The sequence below is a fragment of the Eptesicus fuscus genome, chromosome 5, assembly GCF_027574615.1.
Source record: "Eptesicus fuscus isolate TK198812 chromosome 5, DD_ASM_mEF_20220401, whole genome shotgun sequence".
In the NCBI taxonomy this organism is placed as follows: domain Eukaryota; kingdom Metazoa; phylum Chordata; class Mammalia; order Chiroptera; family Vespertilionidae; genus Eptesicus; species Eptesicus fuscus.
Window position 1 is genome coordinate 76441245 of NC_072477.1, and position 27608 is coordinate 76468852.

The 27608-nt window shown below is 41.1% G+C and overlaps 1 gene segment (V, D, J or C); it reads left to right on the top strand.

Moving 5' to 3' along the window:
• Positions 1-359: 359 nt before the first annotated feature.
• Positions 360-27608, top strand: part of LOC103301537 (T cell receptor alpha chain MC.7.G5-like) — a 316135-nt gene continuing 288886 nt past the window's right edge. The window contains 2 exon segments of the C gene segment in view: positions 360-408; positions 659-952. Of these exon segments, the coding sequence occupies positions 360-408; positions 659-952 (343 nt within the window).

A 27608-nucleotide genomic window follows, 5' to 3' on the forward strand; every position in this document is an offset into this window, starting at 1 on the left:
TTATTTTCAAGAGAAGAAAACAAAAATTACAGAGTTTGCCATTGTTGCAAATGAAACTTGCCACTTTGCTCACCATTCCAGGTCCAGCCTCCTCTCCAAAACTAGGTGATATCAGAAATAAATGTCAGCTTTCTTTGCTCTCTATTTTCATTCCAGAATAAAAGAACTCTGAAAACATGTCTCACTTTCACTTAAAATTATAATCAAGGCCTATTTTCTGAAAGAGAGACCAAAATGTATGGGGAAGACTCCTCACTGAGACACTCCTCCTACCTATGATACCATTTCCTGTCACCAAGCACAGAGGAGAAGCCAGATCAGAGAAAGAGACTCCTCACCCTGCAGGGAGAGCTGCCAGCATGACGCTTGCTACCTTGCTGTGGGCAGTCATGGTCTCTACCTGTCTTGGTAAGGGAGGTGTAAGTCTTTATTTATAATGTTACCTAAGGCAGCTCTGAAACAAGAGAAGATTAATAGCACAGAACCTGCATTGTCTCACAGAGCCCAACTATGGGAGACAGAAAGTGATATGTGTTCTGTCTGGGGTTTGGATCAAGAAGAGGAAAGGTGGGTGGGGGTGGGAGCCTGCTGGGAGTCTGCCTGCTTTATCTCTCTGGTGCCATTCCCAGTGCAGTCCTTTCTGTCCTCTTTCCCACAGGATCCAGCCTGGCCCAGAAGGTCACTCAACCTCAACAAGAATTGTCTGTGCAGGAGGCAAAGACTGCGACCTTGGCCTGCACATATGACACACGTGACAGTAATTATTATTTGTTCTGGTACAAACAACCTCCCAGCGGGGAGATGATTTTCATTATCCGCCAAGAAGCTTTTAAGCAACAAAATGCAACAGATAATCGCTTCACCGTGAACTTCCAGAAAGCAACCAAAAACTTCAGCCTCAGGATCTCAGACTGCCAGCTGGAGGATGCTGCAATGTATTTCTGTGCTCTCAGTGAGGCACAGTGAGATGAGTGACAGGGAGAGGCTTACAGAAACCTCTGGCCTCAGTGCCTGTGTCAAGGGGTGGGAGAGTAGTTGCTTAATAGGAACATAGAAATCATTGTCTTTTCTTGGGAATTAAAACTCCTTATATCTGAATATCAGAAACATAGAGAGATGGATGTTTTCAAGCTGTAGTCCTTAAAATTACAATAAAAATAATGGCATGTGTAGTACTTTCCAATTTTACCAAGAGTCCTCATACATATTATCACATGTAACACTCATAGCTCTGTATGATATATGTGACAGGTCAGACTCCCTAAGCATTTCATTCATCCTTCCAAATTTTTATAATTTTCCTGGGAGTGCATACCTCCAAGAATCTTAAACTTTTCCATTTTGTTACTTGAAGTTTTGAATTGTTTTTTCAATTTTCTCTTATTTTCCCATCCATGTCTAACACAGAATCTCCACAGAACAAAGTACCCAATTTAAAATACAATGAGTGTGACAGTGAAGGCATACCTTGGGAGGGGATCCACTAGTCCATCAATGAACTTGAAAGATGACCTATGTCCATGGTACATAGGTCAGATGATCCAGAGGAAATGATGGAATGGCCTGTTTAAGGCTCAGCTAAGGAGCCACTCAGGGCCAACATTAGTGGCTAGAATGCTGTTCTCCAGAAGCAGTAATATTTATTATACCAATGGCTGATATATGGAAATCTTTAGCATCCTAGCTAATATACACAAGTGTAGAAATTAAGAAATGGGTGTGGAATAGACTCTTCTCACGTCTCTCCTATAACCCATTCCAGAATTTATTGTTCTCTTTCCCTCAACGTTAGGTTCTGTTGGATTAGAGGCCTAGTTCCCAGAGGAAGACTGTTTCCACCAGAGGATTCAGCAAAGGTCTCACCGAAACTAGTTATGACCATCATCTAGGTCACGTTGAACTCCTTGTCCCAATGGTCCATCAGACAAAGAAAGGGGTTATTAGACTTGGAGGGGTAGTTGACCCTGACTGTCATGAAGCTGCAGGTTGTTGTTACACAATAAGGGCAAGGAGGAATCCATCTGGAATTTCAGTGTTTCATATCGGGTATTTCCATGTACAATAAAAACAACATGTGGCGATTATTGATACAAGGTCTAAAAAAGGGCAAAGTGATTAAGAACTGTGACCTTCAGCAATGACGGGCCTGGGTCACCCCACCAGGAAAGCAATCTCGGTTGACTGAAGTGCTATCCAAGGAAATCTGGATAGTGTGGCAGAGAGGGAGAAGATGACTATCAATTACAGCCTTGCTACCTGTTAAAGAAGTGGGGCCCAAAGCTCATGTCAAAGGATCTGCTAAGAAGCCGCTCAGGGGCAACACACTTAGTGATTAAAATGCTGTTCTCTAGAAGCAGTAATTAAATGTTTAAATTGAGTCTTCGAGGTTTTGGCTGGGTACAATTTATTTAAAACCCTCCTGTATTAAGTGTTTTAAATAAATTGCACCCAGCCAAAACCTTGAAAACTCAGTAATACAGTGACAAGCATGCATCTCAGTCAAATGTCTAACCCTGATTTTATTATTGGCTGTGGTAGACAATTCTGTGGATACTCAGACTCATTCAAACTGGTAACATCCAACATTAAGCATGCACTGTACAATTTTTACTTTCTACCCCAGGGCCTTCTCTGACTCTTCAAGGGTTCACTCAGCCCACAAGCAAGCACGGCCTTAAAGGACAGGGGAATTACCAGCCCTTCTGGCAAGCACCAACCAGTGATGAAAGAGGACCAATAAATTAAATGCACTAGCTTCCTGATTTCCAGCTGAGAATCCTGAAAGGGATCCTAAGCTCTTCTTGGGAGATCCTGGCAGAATCAAGCCCCAACCTTGCCCTACATACTTTCTCACTCATGCTTCCTAAGATCGCTTCCTAAGTAAATTATCTTCACCTGAGTCCTTGCTTCAGGGTTTATTTTGGGGGAAACAATAGAATACGACTCATCTGTAAAAAAGGGGGAAATCTTACCTTTTGTGACAGCATGGATGGATCTGGAGAATATTATGCTAAGTAAAATAAGACAGTCAGAGAAATACAAATAGCATGTGATTCCACATATATATGCAATCTAATGAACAAAATAAACAAACGAAATAAAAACAGATTCATAGATAAAGAAAACAAACTGACTGCTGTTAGAGAAGAGAAGAATTGGGGGAGCTGGGTGAAAAAAGGTGAAGGGAGAAAAAGAAAGAAAGAAAGAAAGAAAGAAAGAAAGAAAGAAAGAAAGAAAGAAAGAAAGAAAGAAAGAAGGAAGGAAGGAAGGAAGGAAGGAAGGAAGGAAGGAAGGAAGGAAGGAAGAAAGGAAGGAAGAAGGAAGGAAGGAAGGACTCATAGACACAGACAATAATTTGGTGATTACCAGGCGGGGAAGGGGTGGGATGAGGTAGAAGAGGGAAAAGGAGGGATAAATGGTGATGGAAGGAGACTTGACTTGGAGTGGTGAACACAAAATACAATACACGGATGTTGTACTATAGAATTGTACACCTGAAACATTTATAATTTTATTAACCAATGTCACCTCAATAAACTCAATAAAAATTTATAATAAATAAATAATCAAGGTCTCTTCATTGAGTGGAAATAGAATCAGAAACTCATATAAACAGATAACTTTCTGAACACATTTCTGGATTAAAGCAAGTTGTTTTCTGTGTAGAGGAGTCAATTATAGAAATTTCCCCAGTAATTACTTATTTGATCTGAAGAGGGCACTGCTTGCATTAGTTGCCAGGAGCTGCAAAGGATTCTCAGGTTCAAGAATACAGCTCTGATATGCACCCCTATGTTCATAGCAGTGCAATTTACAATAGCTAAGATTTGGAAACAGCCCAAGTGCCCATCAGCAAATGGGTGGGAAAAAAATGCCGTTGTACATTTACACAATGGAATTCTATGTGGAGGTAAAAAAGAAGGAACTCTTACCATTTGCAACAGCATGGATGGACCTGGAGAGCATTATGCTAAGCAAAATAAACCAGTCAGAGAAAGATAAATATCACATGATCTCACTCATATGTGGAATCTAATGAACAAAATAAACTGATAAACAAAAAAGATCCAGAGACATCGAACCATGGAACAGACTGATGAATGTCAAAGGGAAGCGTGGCGGGGGGAGAAGGGGAGGGAGGGATGTAGGTGAAGGGGAAGAGTTTAACCAGAGAATTTATATGCATACTAGAGGCCCAGTGCATGAAATTCATGCAGGGGTGGTGTCCCTCAGCCCAGCCTGGACCCTCTCCAATCTGGGACCCCTTGAGGGCAGTTGGACATCCCTCCCACAATCCAGGACTGCTGGCTCCCAACTGCTCACCTGCCTGCGTGCCTGATTGCCACTAACCGCTTCTGCCTGCCAGCCTGATCACCCCCTAACCACTCCCCTGTCATCCTGATCAACGCCTAACTGCTCCTCTGCTGGCCCGATTGACCCTAACTGCCCTCCCCTGCTGACTTGGTCACCCCCAACTGCCCTTCCCTGCTGGCCATCTTGTGGTGGCTATCTTGTGTCCACACGGGGGTGGCCATATTTGACCACATGGGGGCAGCCATCTTGTGTGTTGGAGTGATGGTCAATTGGCATATTACCTCTTTATTATATAGGATGTGCATTGTCCATGGATGCAGATAATAGAGTGCAGAAGGCTTGGGAGGGACACGTGTGGGGAAAAAGGGTTCAATGGGAAAAACAACAACTAAGAAACAAAGAGGACATCTATAATACTTTCAACAATAAAGATAAATTGAAAAAAGCAGAAGACAGCTCTGGTGGCGCGGTGGAGTGGGGTGGTAGTGTTGGGAGGGTAGAGATTGAAAAAAAAAAAGAGAAAGAACTGGGCATGGTCAATAGTGTGGTGATTGTGAGGGTAGTAGGGAAGATGGAAGACATCATAGAGGAAATAAATGGTGATGAAAAAAATAAAATAAAATTTAATTTAATTTTTTTTTAAGAAACTACTAATGCATACAAAAGAACTGAAACAGTTCTGAAGAGTCTAGATCAGATTTCCAGTCTCTGGAATCAAATCCTTCATGTGTTTAGGAAGGCCAAGGCACAGAGGAACTTCTGGGAGCCAACATTTCTGATCTGGTAGCCAGATGTGCAGTAGTAGAATTTATGTCGTTGGGACTGAGGAGAATCTGAGAGCTAGTCTCTATGTTTTTATAACAGACTCAAAGAACAAATAAAAAATTTAATCCACCCTTTAACATTATCTTTTAAGGAAAATGAACCATCAAATGAAGAAAGAGGAAAATCCTTCCTAACTGGCCATCCAAGAAGGAAATACCTTCATTATCAAGTATACTTATCTGAACAGTGTTTCAGGTCCATGGGTACAGGATGAAAAGGATGTAGAATAAATCTGGTGCTTTTGTTTCCATTTTTGTTATGTAGAATGTGGAGTACAAGGGACAACAGCATCCTTCCACATTAGTCCCAGCTCCTCCACTCCCTGCACATTAAGCCTGCCCAGGCAAGAGATTCAGCCACCTACCAAAGGAAACCCGTGTTCCCCAGAGAGCACCCAAATGCACTGGGCCCCACTCTATGCATGGGATGCCCACTTGGGAGTTAGTAAACAATGTCTATCACCTCTGACAAAAGAAAATTGTACATGAATATAATGAATATAAATAAAACCTTTTTAAAAAGACTTTTTGTTCACTGTATTTTCAGAAAAAGAACTCAGTCATAAGAACACTAAATGTGAGATGTCTGGGGTGATTAGGACTGGAACCCTCAGTGTTCTTTAGTCAAGATCGACCCAACTAAGAGGGAACTTCTTGACATCTGAAACAGCTTCCTCCATTTGTGACTTTAATTGTTGATGTGCCTTAGTTTTGGCCTCTGTAAAAGTTCTCCATTGAGAATATGAGAGTAGGCATGTGATACTCACATATTTTTCTTCTAGTTTTTACATTTTCTAGCCTAGCCAGCTTACTTCTATGAGAAATCCTATGACAGTAGTTGCCAGATACTTCTGATGTTTCAAATGAGCACATTGGAATTCATCAGACTGCCCAGATGAGGTACTGCTTTTCCTCCCTACCTTGTCTTCTCTCTTTCTTCACCCTTATTTTCTGCTTAGTATCCTGTAATCAGACTTTGCTCACAACCTTCTACAGACTTTCTAAATGACCCAACCCAAGAAACCACTTTTACTTAAAACAAACAAAACATACACGTGCACACACACACACACACACACACACACACACACACACACTAAAAAAAAAAAAAAACTATCATCTGGACATAATATATATTATTTTTTAAAGGAAAAGACAGTTTTCTACCCACCTTCATGTTTGCCTACTTGAGAGTTTTTTGGGGTGTCCCCCAAAAAATGTATACACATTTTAATTGAGCTGAAGCTCGATTTTGAATGTGAAATGTATTTTAGTAAACACTGCTTTTATAATTATTTAAAGTATGTGTATACATTTTTGGGGACACCCTATAGATAATCTTATTTGATTCTCAGACTTCAACAACGTGATTAACTATCCATGGGAACTAGGTACTGATTGGATGATGGATATAAGACACTACTATGTAAAGTTTGATTGGCTGGTCCCAGAGGGTCAGGAAATTATCTAAAATAGCAGGATGGACCCCCTGGCTTGGGCTCCCCGACGGCAATACAGGCCCAGTGAATGCATAAAGGTGGACAATAGAGATGGCCTTACCTAAGATTGCATGACACAAACTCAGTAGGAAGAGAAAATTAATGCAAATGAAACTAGTGGTTTCTTGCATTGTGAATATTCATTTTTGTGCAATTGCCACTTCTATAAAATGAGGAACATAATTTCTGACCTTTCTTCTCTCAAAAGAGAATGTGTGCATGAGGGGAAATCGGATGCCAATGAATCTCTGTTAGATGTGCAATACAGAATGTTCTCAAATCCTTGAGAACATTGAATTGTGCTGGTTCTTCATTCACAAGCCATGAAGAAATGTGCACCAAAGCTCTTACAGGAACATTTGTTACTGGTGTTGTAGATTCATAGAGCTCCCTGACACAGGCAAAGCCAAGTATTTTGAAGAAGAAGAAGAAGAAGAAGAAGAAGAAGAAGAAGAAGAAGAAGAAGAAGAAGAAAAGAAAGAAAGAAAGAAAGAAAGAAAGAAAGAAAGAAAGAAAGAAAGAAAGAAAGAAAGTCTTCAAATATATAACAGAGCAATTAAATATCAAAATTCTGGTTCTTATTTTCTCTAGACTGAGTGTTGCTGTTTTCTTTATCATTATACTAGAGGGTCAGTGCATGAATTTGTGCACAGTTGGGATCCAGCCGACACACCCTGATTGGGGCCAATTGGGGTGGGGCCAGCCAGGGGAGGGGCTGAGGGCAGTTGGCTGGCCAGCCCCACCCCCTGGTCGAACTTCCTGTTGAACTGCCGGTCAAGGGGACAATTTGCATATTAGCCTTTCATTATATAGGATTGAACTTTTGAGAAGTGATTAAAATAAAGAATTGGCCAAAGAATAATAGTATAATCAAAATCTGGTTTATAGCAATGCAGAGACCATTATGGTATTGGTTTTAGTACAAAAGGGAGGGAGGGAGGGAGAAAGAGAAGGAGCAAGGGAGGGAGGGAGGGACAGTGGATAGAGAGAGAAGAAAGAAAAAGAAAGCTTGCAGAGAATACTGAAATCATTACATTAGTTTCGCCTATACCGTTTTTCCCACCTAAACCATTCTCTCCTCCAAGATCACGTCTTTACAAAAACTATTTAATAATTACAGTTCTAACATCATTTTTTCTTTAGAGTTATAGCCAAACTTTTATTCTCTGAAGCAAAAGACAAAAGGCTTTGATAAACATTTTAAAGCAAAACATAAACAATGGCCCACCTGACATACCATTTCCTGTTCTGACAGTGAAGTCACCCAGTACAGCTGGTACCCAAGTTTCAGATCAGAACAAGAGGCTTTCACCCTGCAGAGGAGAGCTGCCAGCATGGTGTGCCGGGGTGTGCTGTGGGCATTCGTGGTCTCCACCTGCCTTGGTAAGGCACACGTATTTGCTTTTCCAAGTATCCAGTAGGATTAGAAAGTAGGAAAAAAGATTAAAAACACAGGGATCTTACCTCCTGATAGATACCAGCTATTGGAAGCAAAAAAGGGATGGATTTTGCATGAAGTTTGGATTAAGAGAAGGAAAGGTGGGTGGGGATGGGAGTCTGCCTGCTTTATCTCTCTGGTGCCTTCCCCCAGTGCAATCCTTTCTGTCCTCTCTCCCACAGGATCCAGCCTGGCCCAGAAGGTCACTCAGCCTCAACAAGAAATGTCTGTGCAGGAAGCAGAGACTGCAACCTTGGCCTGCACATATGAGACAAGTGAGAGTAATTATTATTTGTTCTGGTACAAACAACCTCCCAGCGGGGAGATGATTTTCATTATCCGCCAAGAAGCTTTTAAGCAACAAAATGCAACAGATAATCGCTTCACCGTGAACTTCCAGAAAGCAACCAAAAACTTTAGCCTCAGGATCTCAGACTGCCAGCTGGAGGATGCTGCCGTGTATTTCTGTGCTCTCAGTGAGGCACAGTGAATTGAGTGACAGGGAGAGGCTTACAGAAACCTCTGGCCTCAGTGCCTGTGTCAAGGTGTGGGGGAGTAGTTGCTTAATAGGAACATAGAAATCATTGTCTTTTCTTGGGAATTAAAAATCCTTATATCTGAATATCAGAAACATAGAGAGATGGATGTTTTCAAGCTGTAGTCCTTAAAATTACAATAAAAATAATGGCATGTGTAGTGCCTTCCAATTTTACCACGAGTCCTCATACATATTATCACATGTAACTCTCATAGCTCTGTATGATATCTGTGACAGATCAGACTTCCTAAGCATTTCCTTCATCCAGAAAATTTTTATAATTTTCCTGGGAGTGCATACCTCCAAGAATCTTAAACTTATCCATTTTGTTACTTAAAGCTTTTTAAAATTTTTTTTTCAATTTTCCCACCCATGTCTAACACTGAATCTCCACAGAACAAAGTACCCAATTTAAAATACAAAAAAGTGTGAGAGTGGAGGCATACCTTGGAAGGGGATCCACTAGTCCATCCAAGAACCTGAAAGATGACCTATGTCCATGGTACATAGGTCAGATGAACCAGAGGAAGTGATGGAATGGCATGTTAAAGGCTCAGCTAAGGAGCCACTCAGGGCCAACATTAGTGGCTAGAATGCTGTTCTCCAGAAGCAGTAATATTTATTATACCATGGCTGATATATGGAAATCTTTAGCATCCTAGCTAATATACACAAGTGTAGAAATTAAGAAATGGGTGTGGAATAGACTCTTCTCACGTCTCTCCTATAACCCATTCCAGAATTTATTGTTCTCTTTCCCTCAACGTTAGGTTCTGTTGGATTAGAGTTCTAGTTCCAAGAGGAAGACTGTTTCCACCAGGGGATTCAGCTAAGGTCCCACTGAAACTAGTTATGACCATCATCTAGGTCACTTTGAACTCCTTGTGCCAATGGTCCATCAGGCAAAGAAAGGGGTTACTAGACTTGGAGGGGTAGTTGGCCCTTATAGTCATGAAGCAGCAGGTTGTTGTTACACAATAAGGGCAAGGAGGAATATACCTGGAATTTCAGTGTTTCATATTGGGCATTTCCATGTCCATTAAAAACAATGTTGTGAGCCGAAACCGGTTTGGCTCAGTGGATAGAGCATCGGCCTGCGGACTGAAAGGTCCCAGGTTCTATTCCGGTCAAGGGCATGTACCTTGGTTGTGGGGACATCCACAGTAGGAGGTGTGCAGGAGGCAGCTGATCGATGTTTCTCTCTCATCCATGTTTCTAACTCTCTATCCCTCTCCCTTCCTCTCTGTAAAAAATCAATGAAATATATTTTAAAAAAAACAAAACACAATGTGGCGATTATTGATACAAGGTCTAAAAAAGGGCAAAGTGATTAAGAACTGTGACCTTCAGCAATGACGGGCCTGGGTCACCCCACCAGGCAAGCAATCTAGGTTGACTGAAGTGCTATCCCAGGAAATCTGGGGATTGTGGCAGAAGAGGGAGAAGATGACTATCAATTACAGCCTTGCTACCTGTTAAAGAAGTGAGACCCATGGCTCATGTCAAAGGCTCCACTAAGATGCCGCTCAGGGGCAACACACTTAGTGATTAAAATGCTGTTCTCCAGAAGCAGTAATTAAATGTTTAAACTGAGTCTTCGAGGTTTGGGCTGGCTGCAATTTATTGAAAACCCTCCTGTATTAAGTGTTTTAAATAAATTGCACCAAGCCAAAACCTTGGAAACTCAGTAGTACAGTACAAGCATGCATCTCAGTCAAATGTCTAGCTCTGATTTTATTAATGGCTGTGATAGACAATTCTGTGGATATTCAGACTCATTCAAACTGGTAACATCCAACATTAAGCATGAACTGTACAATTTTTACTTTCTACCCCAGGGCCTTCTCTGACTCTTCAAGAGTTCACTCAGCCCACAAGCAAGCACGGCCTTAAAGGACAGGGGAATTACCAGCCCTCCTGGCAAGCACCAACCAGTGATGAAAGAGGACCAATAAATTAAACGTACTAGCTTCCTGATTTCCAGCTGAGAATCCTGAAAGGGATCCTAAGCTCTTCTTGGGAGATCCTGGCAGAATCAAGCCCCAACCTTGCCCTACATACTTTCTCACTCATGCTTCCTAAGATCTCTTCCTAAATAAATTATCTTCACCTGAGTCCTTACTTCATGGTTCATTTTGGGGGAAACAATAGAATACGACTCATCTGTAAAAAAGGGGGAAATCTTACCTTTTGTGACAGCATGGATGGATCTGGAGAATATTATGCTAAGTAAAATAAGACAGTCAGAGAAATACAAATAGCATGTGATTTCACTTATATATGCAATCTAATGAACAAAATAAACAAACAAAATAGAAACAGATTCATAAAGAAAACAAACTGACAGCTGTTAGAGAAGATAAGATTTGGGGGAGCTAGGCAAAAAAAGGTGAAGGGATTAAGCAAAAGAGAGAGAGAGAGAGAGAGAGAGAGAGAGAGAGAGAGAGAGGAAGGAAGGAACGAAGGAAGGAAGGAAGGAAGGAAGGAAGGAAGGAAGGAAGGAAGGAAGGACAGAATCATAGACACAGACAATAATTTGGTGTTTTCTAGGGGGGAAAGTGGTGGGATGAGGTAGAAGAGGGAAAAGGAGGGATAAATGGTGATGGAAGGAGACTTGACTTGGAGTGGTGAACACAAAATACAATATACAGATGTTGTACTATAGAATTGTACACCTAAAACCTATATAATTTTATTAACCAATGTCACCCCAATAAACTCAATAAAAATTTGTAATAAATAAATAATCAATGTCTCGTCTTTGAGTGGAAATAAGAATCAGAAACACATATAAACAGATAACTTTCTGAACACATTTCTGGATTAAAGCAAGTTTTTTTTTTCTGTGTAGAGGAGTCAATTATAGAAATTTCCCCAGTAATTACTTATTTGATCTGAAGAGGGCACTGCTTGCATTCGTTGTCAGGAGCTGCAAAGGATTCTCAGGTTCAAGAATACAGCTGTGATCTGCACCCCTATGTTCATAGCAATGCAATTTACAATAGGTAAGATTTGGAAACAGCCCAAGTGCCCATCAGCAAATGAGTGGCTAAAAAAAAAATGCCGTTGTACATTTACACAATGGAATTCTATGTGGAGGTGAAAAAGAAGGTACTCTTACCATTTGCAACAGCATGGATGGACCTGGAGAGCATTGTGCTAAGCAAAATAAACCAGTCAGAGAGAGATAAATATCACATGATCTCACTCATATGTGGAATCTAATGAACAAAATAAACTGATAAATAAAATAGATCCAGAGACATCGAATCATGGAACAGACTGATGAATGTCAAAGGGAAGGGCAGGGGGTGGGGGGAGGGGATGTAGGTGAAGGGGAAGTGTTTAACCAGAGAACTTATATGCATACTAGAGGCCCGGTGCATGAAATTCATGCAGAGGGTGGTGTCCCTCAGCCCAGACTGCACCCTCTCCAATCTGGGACCCCTTGAAGGAAGTTGGACATCCCTCCCATAATCCAGGACTGCTGGCTCCCAACTGCTCACCTGCCTGCCTGCCTGATTGCCACTAACTGCTTCTGCCTGCCAGCCTGATCACCCCCTAACCACTCCCCTGTCATCCTGATCAACGCCTAACTGCTCCTCTGCTGGCCCGATTGACCCTAACTGCCCTCCCCTGCTGACCTGGTCACCCCCAACTGCCCTTCCCTGCTGGCCATCTTGTGGTGGCCATCTTGTGTCCACGTGGGGGCGGCCATATTTGACCACATGGGGGCAGCCATCTTGTGTGTTGGAGTGGTGGTCAATTTGCATATTACCTCTTTATTATATAGGATGTGCATTGTCCATGGATGCAGATAATAGAGTGCAGAAGGCTTGGGAGGGACAGGGTAAAAAGGGGTCAATGGGAAAAACAACAATTAAGAAACAAAGAGGACATCTATAATACTTTCAACAATAAAGATAAATTTGAAAAAAGAAGAAGACAGCTCTGGTGGCGCGGTGGAGTGGGGTGGTAGTGTTGGGAGGGTAGAGATTGAACAAAAAAGGGAAAGAACTGGGCATGGTCAATAGTGTGGTGATTGTGAGGGTAGTAGGGAAGATGGAAGACATCATAGAGGAAATAAATGGTGATAAAAAAAATGAAATAAAATTTAATTTAATTTTTTTTAAGAAACTACTAATGCATACAAAAGAACTGGAACAGTTCTGAAGAGTCTAGATCAGATTTCCAGTCTCTGGAATCAAATCCTTCATCTGTTTGGGAAGGCCAAGGCACAGAGAAACTTCTGGGAGCCAACATTTCTGATCTAGTAGCCAGATGTGCAATAGTAGAATTTACGTCGTCGGGACTGAGGAGAGTCTGAGAACTAGTCTCCATGTTTTTAGAACAGACGCAAAGAACAAATAAAAAATTTAATCCACCCTTTAACATTATCTTTTAAGGAAAATGAACCATCAAATGAAGAAAGAGGAAAATTCTTCCTAACTGGCCATCCAAGAAGGAAATACCTTCATTATCAAGTATACTTATTTGAACAGTGTTTCAGGTCCATGGGTACAGGATGAAAAGGATGTAGAATAAATCTGGTGCTTTTGCTTCCATTTTTGTTAAATAATAAGTGGAGTACAAGGGACAACAGCATCCTACCACATTAGTCCCAGTTCCTCTACTCCCTGCACATTAAGCCTGCCCAGGCAAGAGACTCAGCCACCTACCAAAGGAAACCCGTGTTCCCCATAGAGCACCCAAATGCACTGGACCCCACTCTATGCATGGGATCCCCACTTGAGAGTTAGTAAACAATGTCTATCACCTCTGACAAAAGAAAATTGTACATGAATATAATGAATATAAATAAAACCTTTTTAAAAAGACTTTTTGTTCACTGTATTTTCAGAAAAAGAACTCAGTCATAAGAACACTAAACGTGAAATGTCTGGGGTAATAGGAACACCCTCAGTGTTCTTTAGTCAAGATCGACCCAACTAAGAGGGAACTTCTTGACATCTGAAACAGCTTCCTCCATTTGTGACTTTAATTGTTGATGTGCCTTAGTTTTGGCCTCTGTAAAAGTTCTCCATTGAGAATATGAGAGTAGGCATGTGATACTCACATATTTTTCTTCTAGTTTTTACTTTTTCTAGCCTAACCAGCTTACTTCTATGAGAAATCCTATGACAGTAGTTGCCAGATACTGCTGATGTTTCAAATGAGCACATTGGAATTTATCAGACTGCCCAGATGAGGTACTGCTTTTCCCCCCTACCTTGTCTTCTCTCTTTCTTCACCCTTATTTTCTGCTTAGTATCCTGTAATCAGACTTTGCTCACAACCTTCTACAGACTTTCTAAATGACCCAACCCAAGAAACCACTTTTACTTAAAACAAACAAAACATTCACGTGCACATACACACACAAACACACACACACACACACACACACACACACACACACACACACACACACCAAAAAAATAAAACAACAACAAAAAACTATCATCTGGACATAATATATATTATTTTTTAAAGGAAAAGACAGTTTTCTACCCACCTTCATGTTTACCTACTTGAGAGTTTTTTGGGGTGTCCCCCAAAAAATGTATACACATTTTAATTGAGCTGAAGCTCGATTTTGAATGTGAAATGTATTTTAGTAACCACTGCTTTTATAATTATTTAAAGTATGTGTATACATTTTTGGGGACACCCTATAGATAATCTTATTTGATTCTCAGACTTCAACAACCTGACTAACTATCGGTGGGAATTAGGTACTGATTGCATGATGGATATAAGACACTACTATGTAAAGTTTGATTGGCTGGTCCCAGAGGGTCAGGAAATTATCTAAAATAGCAGGATAGACCCCCTGGCTTGGGCTCCCCAACGGCAATACAGGCCCAGTGAATGCATAAAAGTGGACAATAGAGATGGCCTTACCTAAGATTGCATGACACAAACTCAGTAGGAAGAGAAAATTAATGCAAATGAAACTAGTGGTTTCTTGCATTGTGAATATTCATTTTTGTGCAATTGCCACTTCTATAAAATGAGGACCGTAATATCTGACCTTTCTTCTCTCAAATGAGAATGTGTGCATGAGGGGAAATTGGATGCCAATGAATCTCTGTTAGATGTGCAATACAGAATGTTCTCAAATAAATTTTATATGAATTGTGCTGGTTCTTCATTCACAAGCCATGAAGAGATGTGCACCAAAGCTCTTACAGGAACATTTGTCACTGGTGTTGTAGAGTCATAGAGCTCCCTGATACAACCAAAGCCAAGTATTTTGAAGAAGAAGAAGAAGAAGAAGAAGAAGAAGAAGAAGAAGAAGAAGAAGAAAAGAAAGAAAGTTTTCAAATAAATAACAGAACAATTAAATATCAAAATTCTGGTTCTTATTTTCTCTAGACTGAGTGTTGCTATTTTCTTTATCATTATACTAGAGGGTAAGTGCATGAATTTGTGCACAGTTGGGGTCCAGCTAGCACACCCTGATTGGGGCCAATTGGGGTGGGGCCAGCCAGGGGAGGGGCTGAGGGCAGTTGGCTGGCCAGCCCCACCCCCTAGTTGAACTTACTGTTGAACTCTTGGTCAAGGGACAATTTGCATATTAGCCTTTCATTATATAGGATTGAAGTTTTGAGAAGTGATTAAAATAAAGAATTGGCCAAAGAATAATAGTATAATCAAAATCTGGTTTATAGCAATGCATTATGGTATTGGTTTTAGTACAAAAGGGAGGGAGGGAGAAAGGGAGGGAGAAAGGGAGGGAGGGAGGGACAGTGGAGAGAGAGAGAAGAAAGAAAAAGAAAGCTTACAGAGAATACTGAAATCATTACATTAGATTCGCCTATACCGTTTTTCCCACCTAAACCATTTTCTCCTCCAAGATCACGTCTTTACAAAAACTATTTACTAAATTACAGTTCTAACATCGTTTTTTCTTTGGAGTTATAGCCAAACTTTTATTCTCTGAAGCAAAAGACAAAAGGCATTGATAAACATTTTAAAGCAAAACATAATCAACGGCCCACCTGACATACCATTTCCTGTTCTGACAGTGAAGTCACCCAGTACAGCTGGTACCCAAGTTTCAGATCAGAACAAGAGGCTTTCACCCTGCAGAGGAGAGCTGCCAGCATGGTGTGCCGGGGTGTGCTGTGGGCATTCGTGGTCTCCACCTGCCTTGGTAAGGCACACGTATTTGCTTTTCCAAGTATCCAGTAGGATTAGAAAGTAGGAAAAAAGATTAAAAACACAGGGATCTTACCTTCTCATTGATACCAGCTATTGGAAGCAAAAAAGGGATGGATTTTGCCTGAAGTTTGGATTAAGAGAAGGAAAGATGGGTGGGGGTGGGAGCCAGCTGGGAGTCTGCCTGCTTTATCTCTCTGGTGCCTTTCCCCAGTGCAGTCCTTTCTGTCCTCTTTCCCACAGGATCCAGCCTGGCCCAGAAGGTCACTCAACCTCAACGAGAATTGTCTGTGCAGGAGGCAGAGACTGCAACCTTGGCCTGCACATATGACACTAGTAGGATTGATTATTATTTGTTATGGTACAAACAACCTCCCAATGGGGAGATGGCTTTCATTATCCGCCAAGAAGCTATTAAGGAACAAAATGCAACAGATAATCGCTTCTCAGTGAACTTCCAGAAAGCAACCAAAAACTTCAGCCTCAGGATCTCAGACTGCCAGCTGGAGGATGCTGCCGTGTATTTCTGTGCTCTCAGTGAGGCACAGTGAGATGAGTGACAGGGAGAGGCTTACAGAAACCTCTGGCCTCAGTGCCTGTGTCAAGGGGTGGGAGAGTAGTTGCTTAATAGGAACATAGAAATCATTGTCTTTTCTTGGGAATTAAAAATCCTTATATCTGAATATCAGAAACATAGAAAGATGGATGTTTTCAAGCTGTAGTCCTTAAAATTACAATAAAAATAATGGCATGTGTAGTGCCTTCCAATTTTACCAAGGGTCCTCATACATATTATCACATGTAACTCTCATAGCTCTGTATGATATCTGTGACAGATCAGACTTCCTAAGCATTTCCTTCATCCAGAAAATTTTTATAATTTTCCTGGGAGTGCATACCTCCAAGAATCTTAAACTTATCCATTTTGTTACTTAAAGCTTTTTAAAATTTTTTTTTCAATTTTCCCACCCATGTCTAACACTGAATCTCCACAGAACAAAGTACCCAATTTAAAATACAAAAAAGTGTGAGAGGCATACCTTGGAAGGGGATCCACTAGTCCATCAATGAACCTGAAAGATGACCTATGTCCATGGTACATAGGTCAGATGAACCAGAGGAAATGATGGAATGGCATGTTAAAGGCTCAGCTAAGGAGCCACTCAGGGCCAACATTAGTGACTAGAATGCTGTTCTCCAGAAGCAGTAATATTTATTATACCAATGGCTGATATACGGAAATCTTTAGCATCCTAGCATATATACACAAGTATAGAAATTAAGAAATGGGTGTGGAATAGACTCTTCTCACGTCTCTCCTATAACCCATTCCAGAATTTATTGTTCTCTTTCCCTCAACGTTAGGTTCTGTTGGATTAGAGGTCTAGTTCCCAGAGGAAGACTGTTTCCACCAGGGGATTCAGCAAAGGTCCCACCGAAACTAGTTATGACCATCATCTAGGTCACTTTGAACTCCTTGTGCCAATGGTCCATTAGACAAAGAAAGGGGTTATTAGACTTGGAGGGGTAGTTGACCCTGACTGTCATGAAGCTGCAGGTTGTTGTTACACAATAAGGGCAAGGAGGAATATACCTGGAATTTCAGTGTTTCATATTGGGCATTTCCATGTCCATTAAAAACAATGCTGTGAGCCGAAACCGGTTTGGCTCAGTGGATAGAGCGTAGGCCTGCGGACTGAAAGGTCCCAGGTTCTATTCCGGTCAAGGGCATGTACCTTGGTTGTGGGGACATCCACAGTAGGAGGTGTGCAAGAGGCAGCTGATAGATGTTTCTCTCTCATCCATGTTTCTAACTCTCTATCCCTCTCCCTTCCTCTCTGTAAAAAATCAATGAAATATATTTAAAAAAAAAACACACAACACAATGTGGCAATTATTGATACAAGGTCTAAAAAAGGGCAAAGTGATTAAGAACTGTGACCTTCAGCAATGACGGGCCTGGGTCACCCCACCAGGCAAGCAATCTAGGTTGACTGAAGTGCTATCCCAGGAAATCTGGGGATTGTGGCAGAAGAGGGAGAAGATGACTATCAATTACAGCCTTGCTACCTGTTAAAGAAGTGAGACCCAAAGCTCATGTCAAAGGCTCCGCTAAGAAGCCGCTCAGGGGAAACACACTTAGTGATTAAAATGCTGTTCTCCAGAAGCAGTAATTAAATGTTTAAACTGAGTCTTCGAGGTTTGGGCTGGCTGCAATTTATTGAAAACCCTCCTGTATTAAGTGTTTTAAATAAATTGCACCCAGCCAAAACCTTGGAAACTCAGTAGTACAGTACAAGCATGCATCTCAGTCAAATGTCTAGCTCTGATTTATTATTGGCTGTGGTAGACAATTCTGTGGATACTCAGACTCATTCAAACTGGTAACATCCAACATTAAGCATGCACTGTACAATTTTTACTTTCTACCCCAGGGCCTTCTCTGACTCTTCAAGAGCTCACTCAGCCCACAAGCAAGCACGGCCTGAAAGGACAGGGGAATTACCAGCCCTCCTGGCAAGCACCAACCAGTGATGAAAGAGGACCAATAAATTAAACGTACTAGCTTCCTGATTTCCAGCTGAGAATCCTGAAAGGGACCCCTATCTCTTCTTGGGAGATCCTGGCAGAATCAAGCCCCAACCTTGCCCTACATACTTTCTCACTCATGCTTCCTAAGATCTCTTCCTAAAAAATTATCTTCACCTGAGTCCTTACTACAGGGTTTATTTTGGGGAAACAATAGAATACGACTCATCTGTAAAAAAGGGGAAATCTTACATTTTGTGACAGGATGGATGGATCTGGAGAATATTATGCTAAGTAAAATAAGACAGTCAGAGAAATACAAATAGCATGTGATTTCACTTATATATGCAATCTAATGAACAAAATAAACAAACAAAATAGAAACAGATTCATAGTTAAAGAAAACAAATTGACAGCTGTTGGAGAAGAGAAGATTTGGGGGAGCTAGGCAAAAAAATGTGAAGGGATTAAGCAAAAAGATAGAGAGAGAGAGAGAGAGAGAGAGAGAGAGAGAGAGAGAGAGAGAGAGAGAGAGAGAGGAAGGAAGGAAGGAAGGAAGGAAGGAAGGAAGGAAGGAAGGAAGGAAGGAAGGAAGGAAGGAAGAACGGAATCATAGACACAGACAACAATTTGGTGATTACCAGGCCGGGAAGGGGTGGGATGAGGTAGAAGAGGGAAAAGGAGGGATAAATGGTGATGGAAGGAGACTTGACTTGGAATGGTGAACACAAAATACAATATACAAATGTTGTACTATAGAATTGTACACCTGAAACCTATATAATTTTATTAACCAATGTCACCTCAATAAACTCAATAAAAATTTGTAATAAATAATCAATGTCTCGTCTTTGAGTGGAAATAAGAATCAGAAACTCATATAAACAGATAACATTCTGAACACATTTCTGGATTAAAGCAAGTTTTTTTTTTCTGTGTAGAGGAGTCAATTATAGAAATTTCCCCAGTAATTACTTATTTGATCTGAAGAGGGCACTGCTTGCATTAGTTGCCAGGAGCTGCAAAGGATTCTCAGGTTCAAGAATACAGCTCTTATCTGCACCCCTATGTTCATAGCAATGCAATTTATAATAGCTAAGATTTGGAAACAGCCCAAGTGCCCATCAGCAAATGAGTGGCTAAAAAAAAATGCCGTTGTACATTTACACAATGGAATTCTATGTGGAGGTAAAAAAGAAGGAACTCTTACCATTTGCTACAGCATGGATGGACCTGGAGAGCATTATGCTAAGCAAAATAAACCAGTCAGAGAAAGATAAATATCACATGATCTCACTCATATGTGGAATCTAATGAACAAAATAAACTGATAAATAAAATAGATCCAGAGACATCGAATCATGGAACAGACTGATGAATGTCAAAGGGAAGGGCGGGAGGGAAGGGATGTAGGTGAAGGGGAAGTGTTTAACCAGAGAACTTATATGCATACTAGAGGCCCAGTGCATGAAATTCATGCAGAGGGGGGTGTCCCTCAGCCCAGCCTGCACCCTCTCCAATCTGGGATCCCTTGAGGGCAGATGGACATCCCTCCCACAATCCAGGACTGCTGGCTCCCAACTGCTCACCTGCCTGCCTGCCTGATTGCCACTAACTGCTTCTGCCTGCCAGCCTGATCACCCCCTAACCACTCCCCTGTCATCCTGATCAACGCCTAACTGCTCCTCTGCTGGCCCGATTGACCCTAACTGCCCTCCCCTGCTGACCTGGTCACCCCCAACTGCCCTTCCCTGCTGGCCATCTTGTGGTGGCCATCTTGTGTCCACACGGGGGCGGCCATATTTGACCACATGTGGGCAGCCATCTTGTGTGTTGGAGTGATTATCAGTTTGCATGTTACCTCTTTATTATATAGGATGTGTATTGTCCATTGATGCAGATAATAGAGTGGTGAAGGCTTGGGAGGGACAGGTGTGGGGAAAAAGGGGTCAATGGGAAAAACAACAACTAAGAAACAAAGAGGACATCTATAATACTTTCAACAATAAAGATAAATTTGAAAAAAGCAGAAGACAGCTCTGGTGGCGCGGTTGAGTGGGGTGGTAGTGTTGGGAGGGTAGAGATTGAAAAAAAAAGAGAAAGAACTAGGCATGGTCAATAGTGTGGTGATTGTGAGGGTAGTAGGGAAGGTAGAAGACATCATAGAGGAAATCAATGGTGAAAAAAATGAAATAAAATTTAATTTAATTTTTTTTAAGAATCTACTAATGGATACAAAAGAACTGAAACAGTTCTGAAGAGTCTAGGTAACATTTGACTCTGGAGTCAAATCCTTCATGTGTTTGGGAAGGCCAAGGCACAAAGGGACTTCTGGGTGCCAACATTTCTGATCTGGTAGCCAGATATGCAATAGTAGAATTTATGTTGTTGGGACTGAGGAGAATCTGAGAACTAGTCTCTATCTTTTTAGAACAGACTCAAAGAACAAATAAAAAATATTATCCACCCTTTAACATTATCTTTTAAGGAAAATGAACCATCAAATGAAGAAAGAGGAAAATCCTTCCTAACTGGCCATCCAAGAAGGAAATACCTTCATTATCAAGTATACTTATTTGAACAGTGTTTCAGGTCCATGGGTACAGGATGAAAAGGATGTAGAATAAATCTGGTGCTTTTGCTTCCATTTTTGTTATGTAGAATGTGAAGTACAAGGGACAACAGCATCCTTCCACATTAGTCCCAGCTCCTCCACTCCCTGCACATTAAGCCTGCCCAGGCAAGAGACTCAGCCACCTACCAAAGGAAACCCGTGTTCCCCAGAGAGCACCCAAATGCACTGGGCCCCACTCTATGCATGGGATGCCCACTCGGGAGTTAGTAAACAATGTCTATCACCTCTGACAAAAGAAAATTGTACATGAATATAATGAATATAAATAAAACCTTTTAAAAAAGACTTTTTGTTCACTGTATTTTCAGAAAAATAACTCAGTCATAAGAACACTAAACGTGAGATGTCTGGGGTGATTAGGACTGGCACCCTCAGTGTTCTTTAGTCAAGATCGACCCAACTAAGAGGGAACTTCTTGACATATAAAAAGGCTTCCTCCATTTGTGACTTTAATTGTTGATGTGCCTTAGTTTTGGCCTTTGTAAAAGTTCTCCCTTGAGAATACGAGAGTAGGCATGTGATACTCACATATTTTTCTTCTAGGTTTTACTTTTTCTAGCCCAACCAGCTTACTTCTATGAGAAATCCTATGACAGTAGTTGCCAGATACTGCTGATGTTTCAAATGAGCACATTGGAATTTATCAGACTGCCAAGATGAGGTACTGCTTTTCCTCCCTACCTTGTCTTCTCTCTTTCTTCACCCTTATTTTCTGCTTAGTATCCTGTAATCAGCTTTGCTCACAACCTTCTACAGACTTTCTAAATAACCCAAGAAACCACTTTTACTTAAAACAAACAAAGCATACACGCACACCCCCCCACACACACACACAAAATAAATAAATAAATAAATAAATAAAACAACTATCATCTGGACATAATATTTATTATTTTTTAAAGGAAAAGACAGTTTTCTACCCACCCTCATGTTTGCCTACTTGAGAGTTTTTTAGGGTGTCCCCCAAAAAATGTACACAAATTTTAATTGAGCTGAAGCTCCATTTTGAAAGAGAAATGTATTTTAGTAAACACTGCTTTTATAATTATTCAAAGTATGTGTATACATTTTCGGGAACACCCTATAGATAATCTTATTTGATTCTCAGAATTCAGCAACCTGATTAACTATCTATGGGAACTAGGTACTGATTGGATGATGGATATAAGACACTACTATGTAAAGTTCGATTGGCTGGGCCCAGAGAGTCAGGAAATGATCTAAAACAGCTGGATGGACCTGCTGGCCTGGGCTCCCCGACTGCATTACAGGCACAATGAATGCATAAAGCTGGACCATAGAGAAGGCCTTACCTAAGATTGGATGACACAAACTCAGTAGGAAGAGAAAATTAATGGAAATGAAACTACTAGTTTCTTGCAATGTGAATTTTCATTTTTGCGCAATTGCCTCTTCTATAAAATGAGGACCATAATTTCTGACCTTTCTTCTCTCTTAGGAGAATGTGTGAATGAGGGTAAATTAGATGCCAATGAATTTCTGTTAGATGTGCAACACAGAATGTTCTCAAATAAATGTTATATGAATTGTGGTAGTTCTTCATTCACAAGCCATGAAGAAATGTGCACCAAAGCTCTTACAGGAACATTTGCCACTGGTGTTGTAGTCTTAGAGCTCCCTGACACAGCCAAAGCCAAGTATTCTGAAGATGAAGAAGAAGGAGAAGAAGAAGAAGAAGAAGAAGAAGAAGAAGAAGAAGAAGAAGAAAGAAAGTCTTCAAATAAATAACAGAGCAATTAAATATCAAAATTCTGGTTCTTATTTTCTCTAGACTGAGTGTTGCTATTTTCTTTATCATTATACTAGAGGGTCAGTGCATGAATTTGTGCACAGTTGGGGTCCAGCTGGCACACCCTGATTGGGGCCAATTGGGGTGGGGCCAGCCAGGGGAGGGGCTGCGGGAAGTTGGCCAGCTGGCCCCACCCCTGATCAAACTCCCTGTTGAACTCCCTGTGGAGGGGTCATTTTGCATATTAGCCTTTCATTATATAGGATTGAAGTTTTGAGAAGTGATTAAAATAAAGAATTGGCCAAAGAATAATAATATAATCAAAACCTGTTTTATAGCAATGCAGAAAGAAGTATGATATTGGTTTTACTACAAAAGGGGAGGAGGGAAGGAGGGAGGGAGGGAGGGAGGGAGGGAGGGAGGGAGGGAGGGAACGAGGGAGGGAGGGAAGAGCAGTGGAGAGAGAGAGAAGAAAGGAAAAGAAAGCTTACAGAGAAAACTGAAGTCATTACATTAGTTTCACTTATACCATTTTTCTCACCTATATTATTCTCGTCTCCAAGATCACATCTTTACAAAAATTATTTACTAAATTATAGTTCTAACATCGTTTTTTCTTTGGAGTTATAGCCAAACTTTTATTCTCTGAAGCAAAAGACAAAAGGCATTGATAAACATTTTAAAGCAAAACATAATCAACGGCCCACCTGACATACCATTTCCTGTTCTGACAGTGAAGTCACCCAGTACAGCTGGTACCCAAGTTTCAGATCAGAACAAGAGGCTTTCACCCTGCAGAGGAGAGCTGCCAGCATGGTGTGCTGGCGTGTGCTGTGGGCATTCGTGGTGTCCACCTGCCTTGGTAAGGCACAAGTATTTGCTTTTCCAAGTATCCAGTAGGATTAGAAAGTAGGAAAAAAGATTAAAAACACAGGGATCTTACCTTCTCATTGATACCAGCTATTGGAAGCAAAAAAGGGATGGATTTTGCCTGAAGTTTGGATTAAGAGAAGGAAAGGTGGGTGGGGGTGGGAGCCAGCTGTGAATCTGCCTGCTTTATCTCTCTGGTGCCTCCCCCAGTGCAGTCCTTTCTGTCCTCTTTCCCACAGGATCCAGCCTGGCCCAGAAGGTCACTCAGCCTCAACAAGAAATGTCTGTGCAGGAGGCAGAGACTGCAACCTTGGCCTGCACATATGACACACGTGACAGTAATTATTATTTGTTCTGGTACAAACAACCTCCCAGCGGGGAGATGATTTTCATTATCTACCAAGAAGCTTTTAAGCAACAAAATGCAACAGATAATCGCTTCACCGTGAACTTCCAGAAAGCAACCAAAAACTTCAGCCTCAGGATCTCAGACTGCCAGCTGGAGGATGCTGCCGTGTATTTCTGTGCTCTCAGTGAGGCACAGTGAGATGAGTGACAGGGAGAGGCTTACAGAAACCTCTGGCCTCAGTGCCTGTGTCAAGGGGTGGGGAGTAGTTGCTTAATAGGAACATAGAAATCATTGTCTTTTCTTGGGAATTAAAAATCCTTATATCTGAATATCAGAAACATAGAGAGATGGATGTTTTCAAGCTGTAGTCCTTAAAATTACAATAAAAATAATGGCATGTGTAGTGCCTTCCAATTTTACCACGAGTCCTCATACATATTATCACATGTAACTCTCATAGCTCTGTATGATATCTGTGACAGATCAGACTTCCTAAGCATTTCCTTCATCCAGAAAATTTTTATAATTTTCCTGGGAGTGCATACCTCCAAGAATCTTAAACTTATCCATTTTGTTACTTAAAGCTTTTTAAAATTTTTTTTTCAATTTTCCCATCCATGTCTAACACTGAATCTCCACAGAACAAAGTACCCAATTTAAAATACAAAAAAGTGTGAGAGTGGAGGCATACCTTGGAAGGGGATCCACTAGTCCATCCAAGAACCTGAAAGATGACCTATGTCCATGGTACATAGGTCAGATGAACCAGAGGAAGTAATGGAATGGCATGTTAAAGGCTCAGCTAAGGAGCCACTCAGGGCCAACATTAGTGGCTAGAATGCTGTTCTCCAGAAGCAGTAATATTTATTATACCAATGGCTGATAAATGGAAATCTTTAGCATCCTAGCTAATATATACAACTGTAGAAACTAAGAAATGGCTGTGGAATAGACTCTTCTCACGTCTCTCCTATAACCCATTCCAGAATTTATTGTTCTCTTTCCCTCAACGTTAGGTTCTGTTGGATTAGAGGTCTAGTTCCCAGAGGAAGACTGTTTCCACCAGGGGATTCAGCAAAGGTCCCACCGAAACTAGTTATGACCATCATCTAGGTCACTTTGAACTCCTTGTGCCAATGGTTCATCAGACAAAGAAAGGGGTTATTAGACTTGGAGGGGTAGTTGACCCTGACTGTCATGAAGCTGCAGGTTGTTGTTACACAATAAGGGCAAGGAGGAATATACCTGGAATTTCAGTGTTTCATATTGGGCATTTCCATGTCCATTAAAAACAATGTTGTGAGCCGAAACCGGTTTGGCTCAGTGGATAGAGCGTCGGCCTGCGGACTGAAAGGTCCCAGGTTCGATTCCGGTCAAGGGCATGTACCTTGGTTGTGGGGACATCCACAGTAGGAGGTGTGCAGGAGGCAGCTGATCGATGTTTCTCTCTCATCCATGTTTCTAACTCTCTATCCCTCTCCCTTCCTCTCTGTAAAAAATCAATGAAATATATTTTAAAAAAACACACACAACACAATGTGGCAATTATTGATACAAGGTCTAAAAAAGGGCAAAGTGATTAAGAACTGTGACCTTCAGCAATGACGGGCCTGGGTCACCCCACCAGGCAAGCAATCTAGGTTGACTGAAGTGCTATCCCAGGAAATCTGGGGATTGTGGCAGAGAGGGAGAAGATGACTATCAATTACAGCCTTGCTACCTGTTAAAGAAGTGAGACCCAAAGCTCATGTCAAAGGCTCCGCTAAGAAGCCGCTCAGCACTTAGTGATTAAAATGCTGTTCTCCAGAAGCAGTAATTAAATGTTTAAACTGAGTTTTCGAGGTTTGGGCTGGCTACAATTTATTTAAAACCCTCCTGTATTAAGTGTTTTAAATAAATTGCACCCAGCCAAAACCTTGGAAACTCAGTAATACAGTGACAAGCATGCATCTCAGTCAAATGTCTAGCTCTGATTTTATTAATGGCTGTGATAGACAATTCTGTGGATACTCAGACTCATTCAAACTGGTAACATCCAACATTAAGCATGCACTGTACCATTTTTACTTTCTACCCCAGGGCCTTCTCTGACTCTTCAAGAGCTCACTCAGCCCACGGGCAAGCACGGCCTGAAAGGACAGGGGAATTACCAGCCCTCCTGGCAAGCACCAACCAGTGATGAAAGAGGACCAATAAATTAAACGTACTAGCTTCCTGATTTCCAGCTGAGAATCCTGAAAGGGACCCTAAGCTCTTCTTGGGAGATCCTGGCAGAATCAAGCCCCAACCTTGCCCTACATACTTTCTCACTCATGCTTCCTAAGATCTCTTCCTAAATAAATTATCTTCACCTGAGTCCTTACTTCAGGGTTCATTTTGGGGGAAACAATAGAATACGACTCATCTGTAAAAAAGGGGGAAATCTTACATTTTGTGACAGGATGGATGGATCTGGAGAATATTATGCTAAGTAAAATAAGACAGTCAGAGAAATACAAATAGCATGTGATTTCACTTATATATGCAATCTAATGAACAAAATAAACAAACAAAATAGAAACAGATTCATAAAGAAAACAAACTGACAGCTGTTAGAGAAGATAAGATTTGGGGGAGCTAGGCAAAAAAAGGTGAAGGGATTAAGCAAAAGATAGAGAGAGAGAGAGAGAGAGAGAGAGAGAGAGAGAGAGAGAGAGAGAGAAGGAAGGAAGGAAGGAAGGAAGGAAGGAAGGAAGGAAGGAAGGAAGGAAGGAAGGAAGGAAGGAAGGAATCATAGACACAGACAACAATTTGGTGATTACCAGGCCGGGAAGGGGTGGGATGAGGTAGAAGAGGGAAAAGGAGGGATAAATGGTGATGGAAGGAGACTTGACTTGGAGTGGTGAACACAAAATACAATATACAGATGTTGTACTATAGAATTGTACACCTAAAACCTATATAATTTTATTAACCAATGTCACCCCAATAAACTCAATAAAAATTTGTAATAAATAAATGATCAATGTCTCGTCTTTGAGTGGAAATAAGAATCAGAAACTCATATAAACAGATAACTTTCTGAACACATTTCTGGATTAAAGCAAGTTTTTTTTTTTTCTGTATAGAGGAGTCAATTATAGAAATTTCCCCAGTAATTACTTATTTGATCTGAAGAGGGCACTGCTTGCATTCGTTGTCAGGAGCTGCAAAGGATTCTCAGGTTCAAGAATACAGCTCTGATCTGCACCCCTATGTTCATAGCAGTGCAATTTACAATAGCTAAGATTTGGAAACAGCCCAAGTGCCCATCAGCAAATGAGTGGCTAAAAAAAAATGCCGTTGTACATTTACACAATGGAATTCTATGTGGAGGTAAAAAAGAAGGAACTCTTACCATTTGCAACAGCATGGATGGACCTGGAGAGCATTATGCTAAGCAAAATAAACCAGTCAGAGAAAGATAAATATCACATGATCTCACTCATATGTGGAATCTAATGAACAAAATAAACTGATAAACAAAATAGATCCAGAGACATCGAACTATGGAACAGACTGATGAATGTCAAAGGGAAGTGGGGGGTGGGGGGGGGAAGGAGGAAAGGATGTAGGTGAAGGGGAAGAGTTTAACCAGAGAATTTATATGCATACTAGAGGCCCGGTGCATGAAATTCAGGCAGGGGTGGTGTCCCTCAGCCCAGACTGCACCCTCTCCA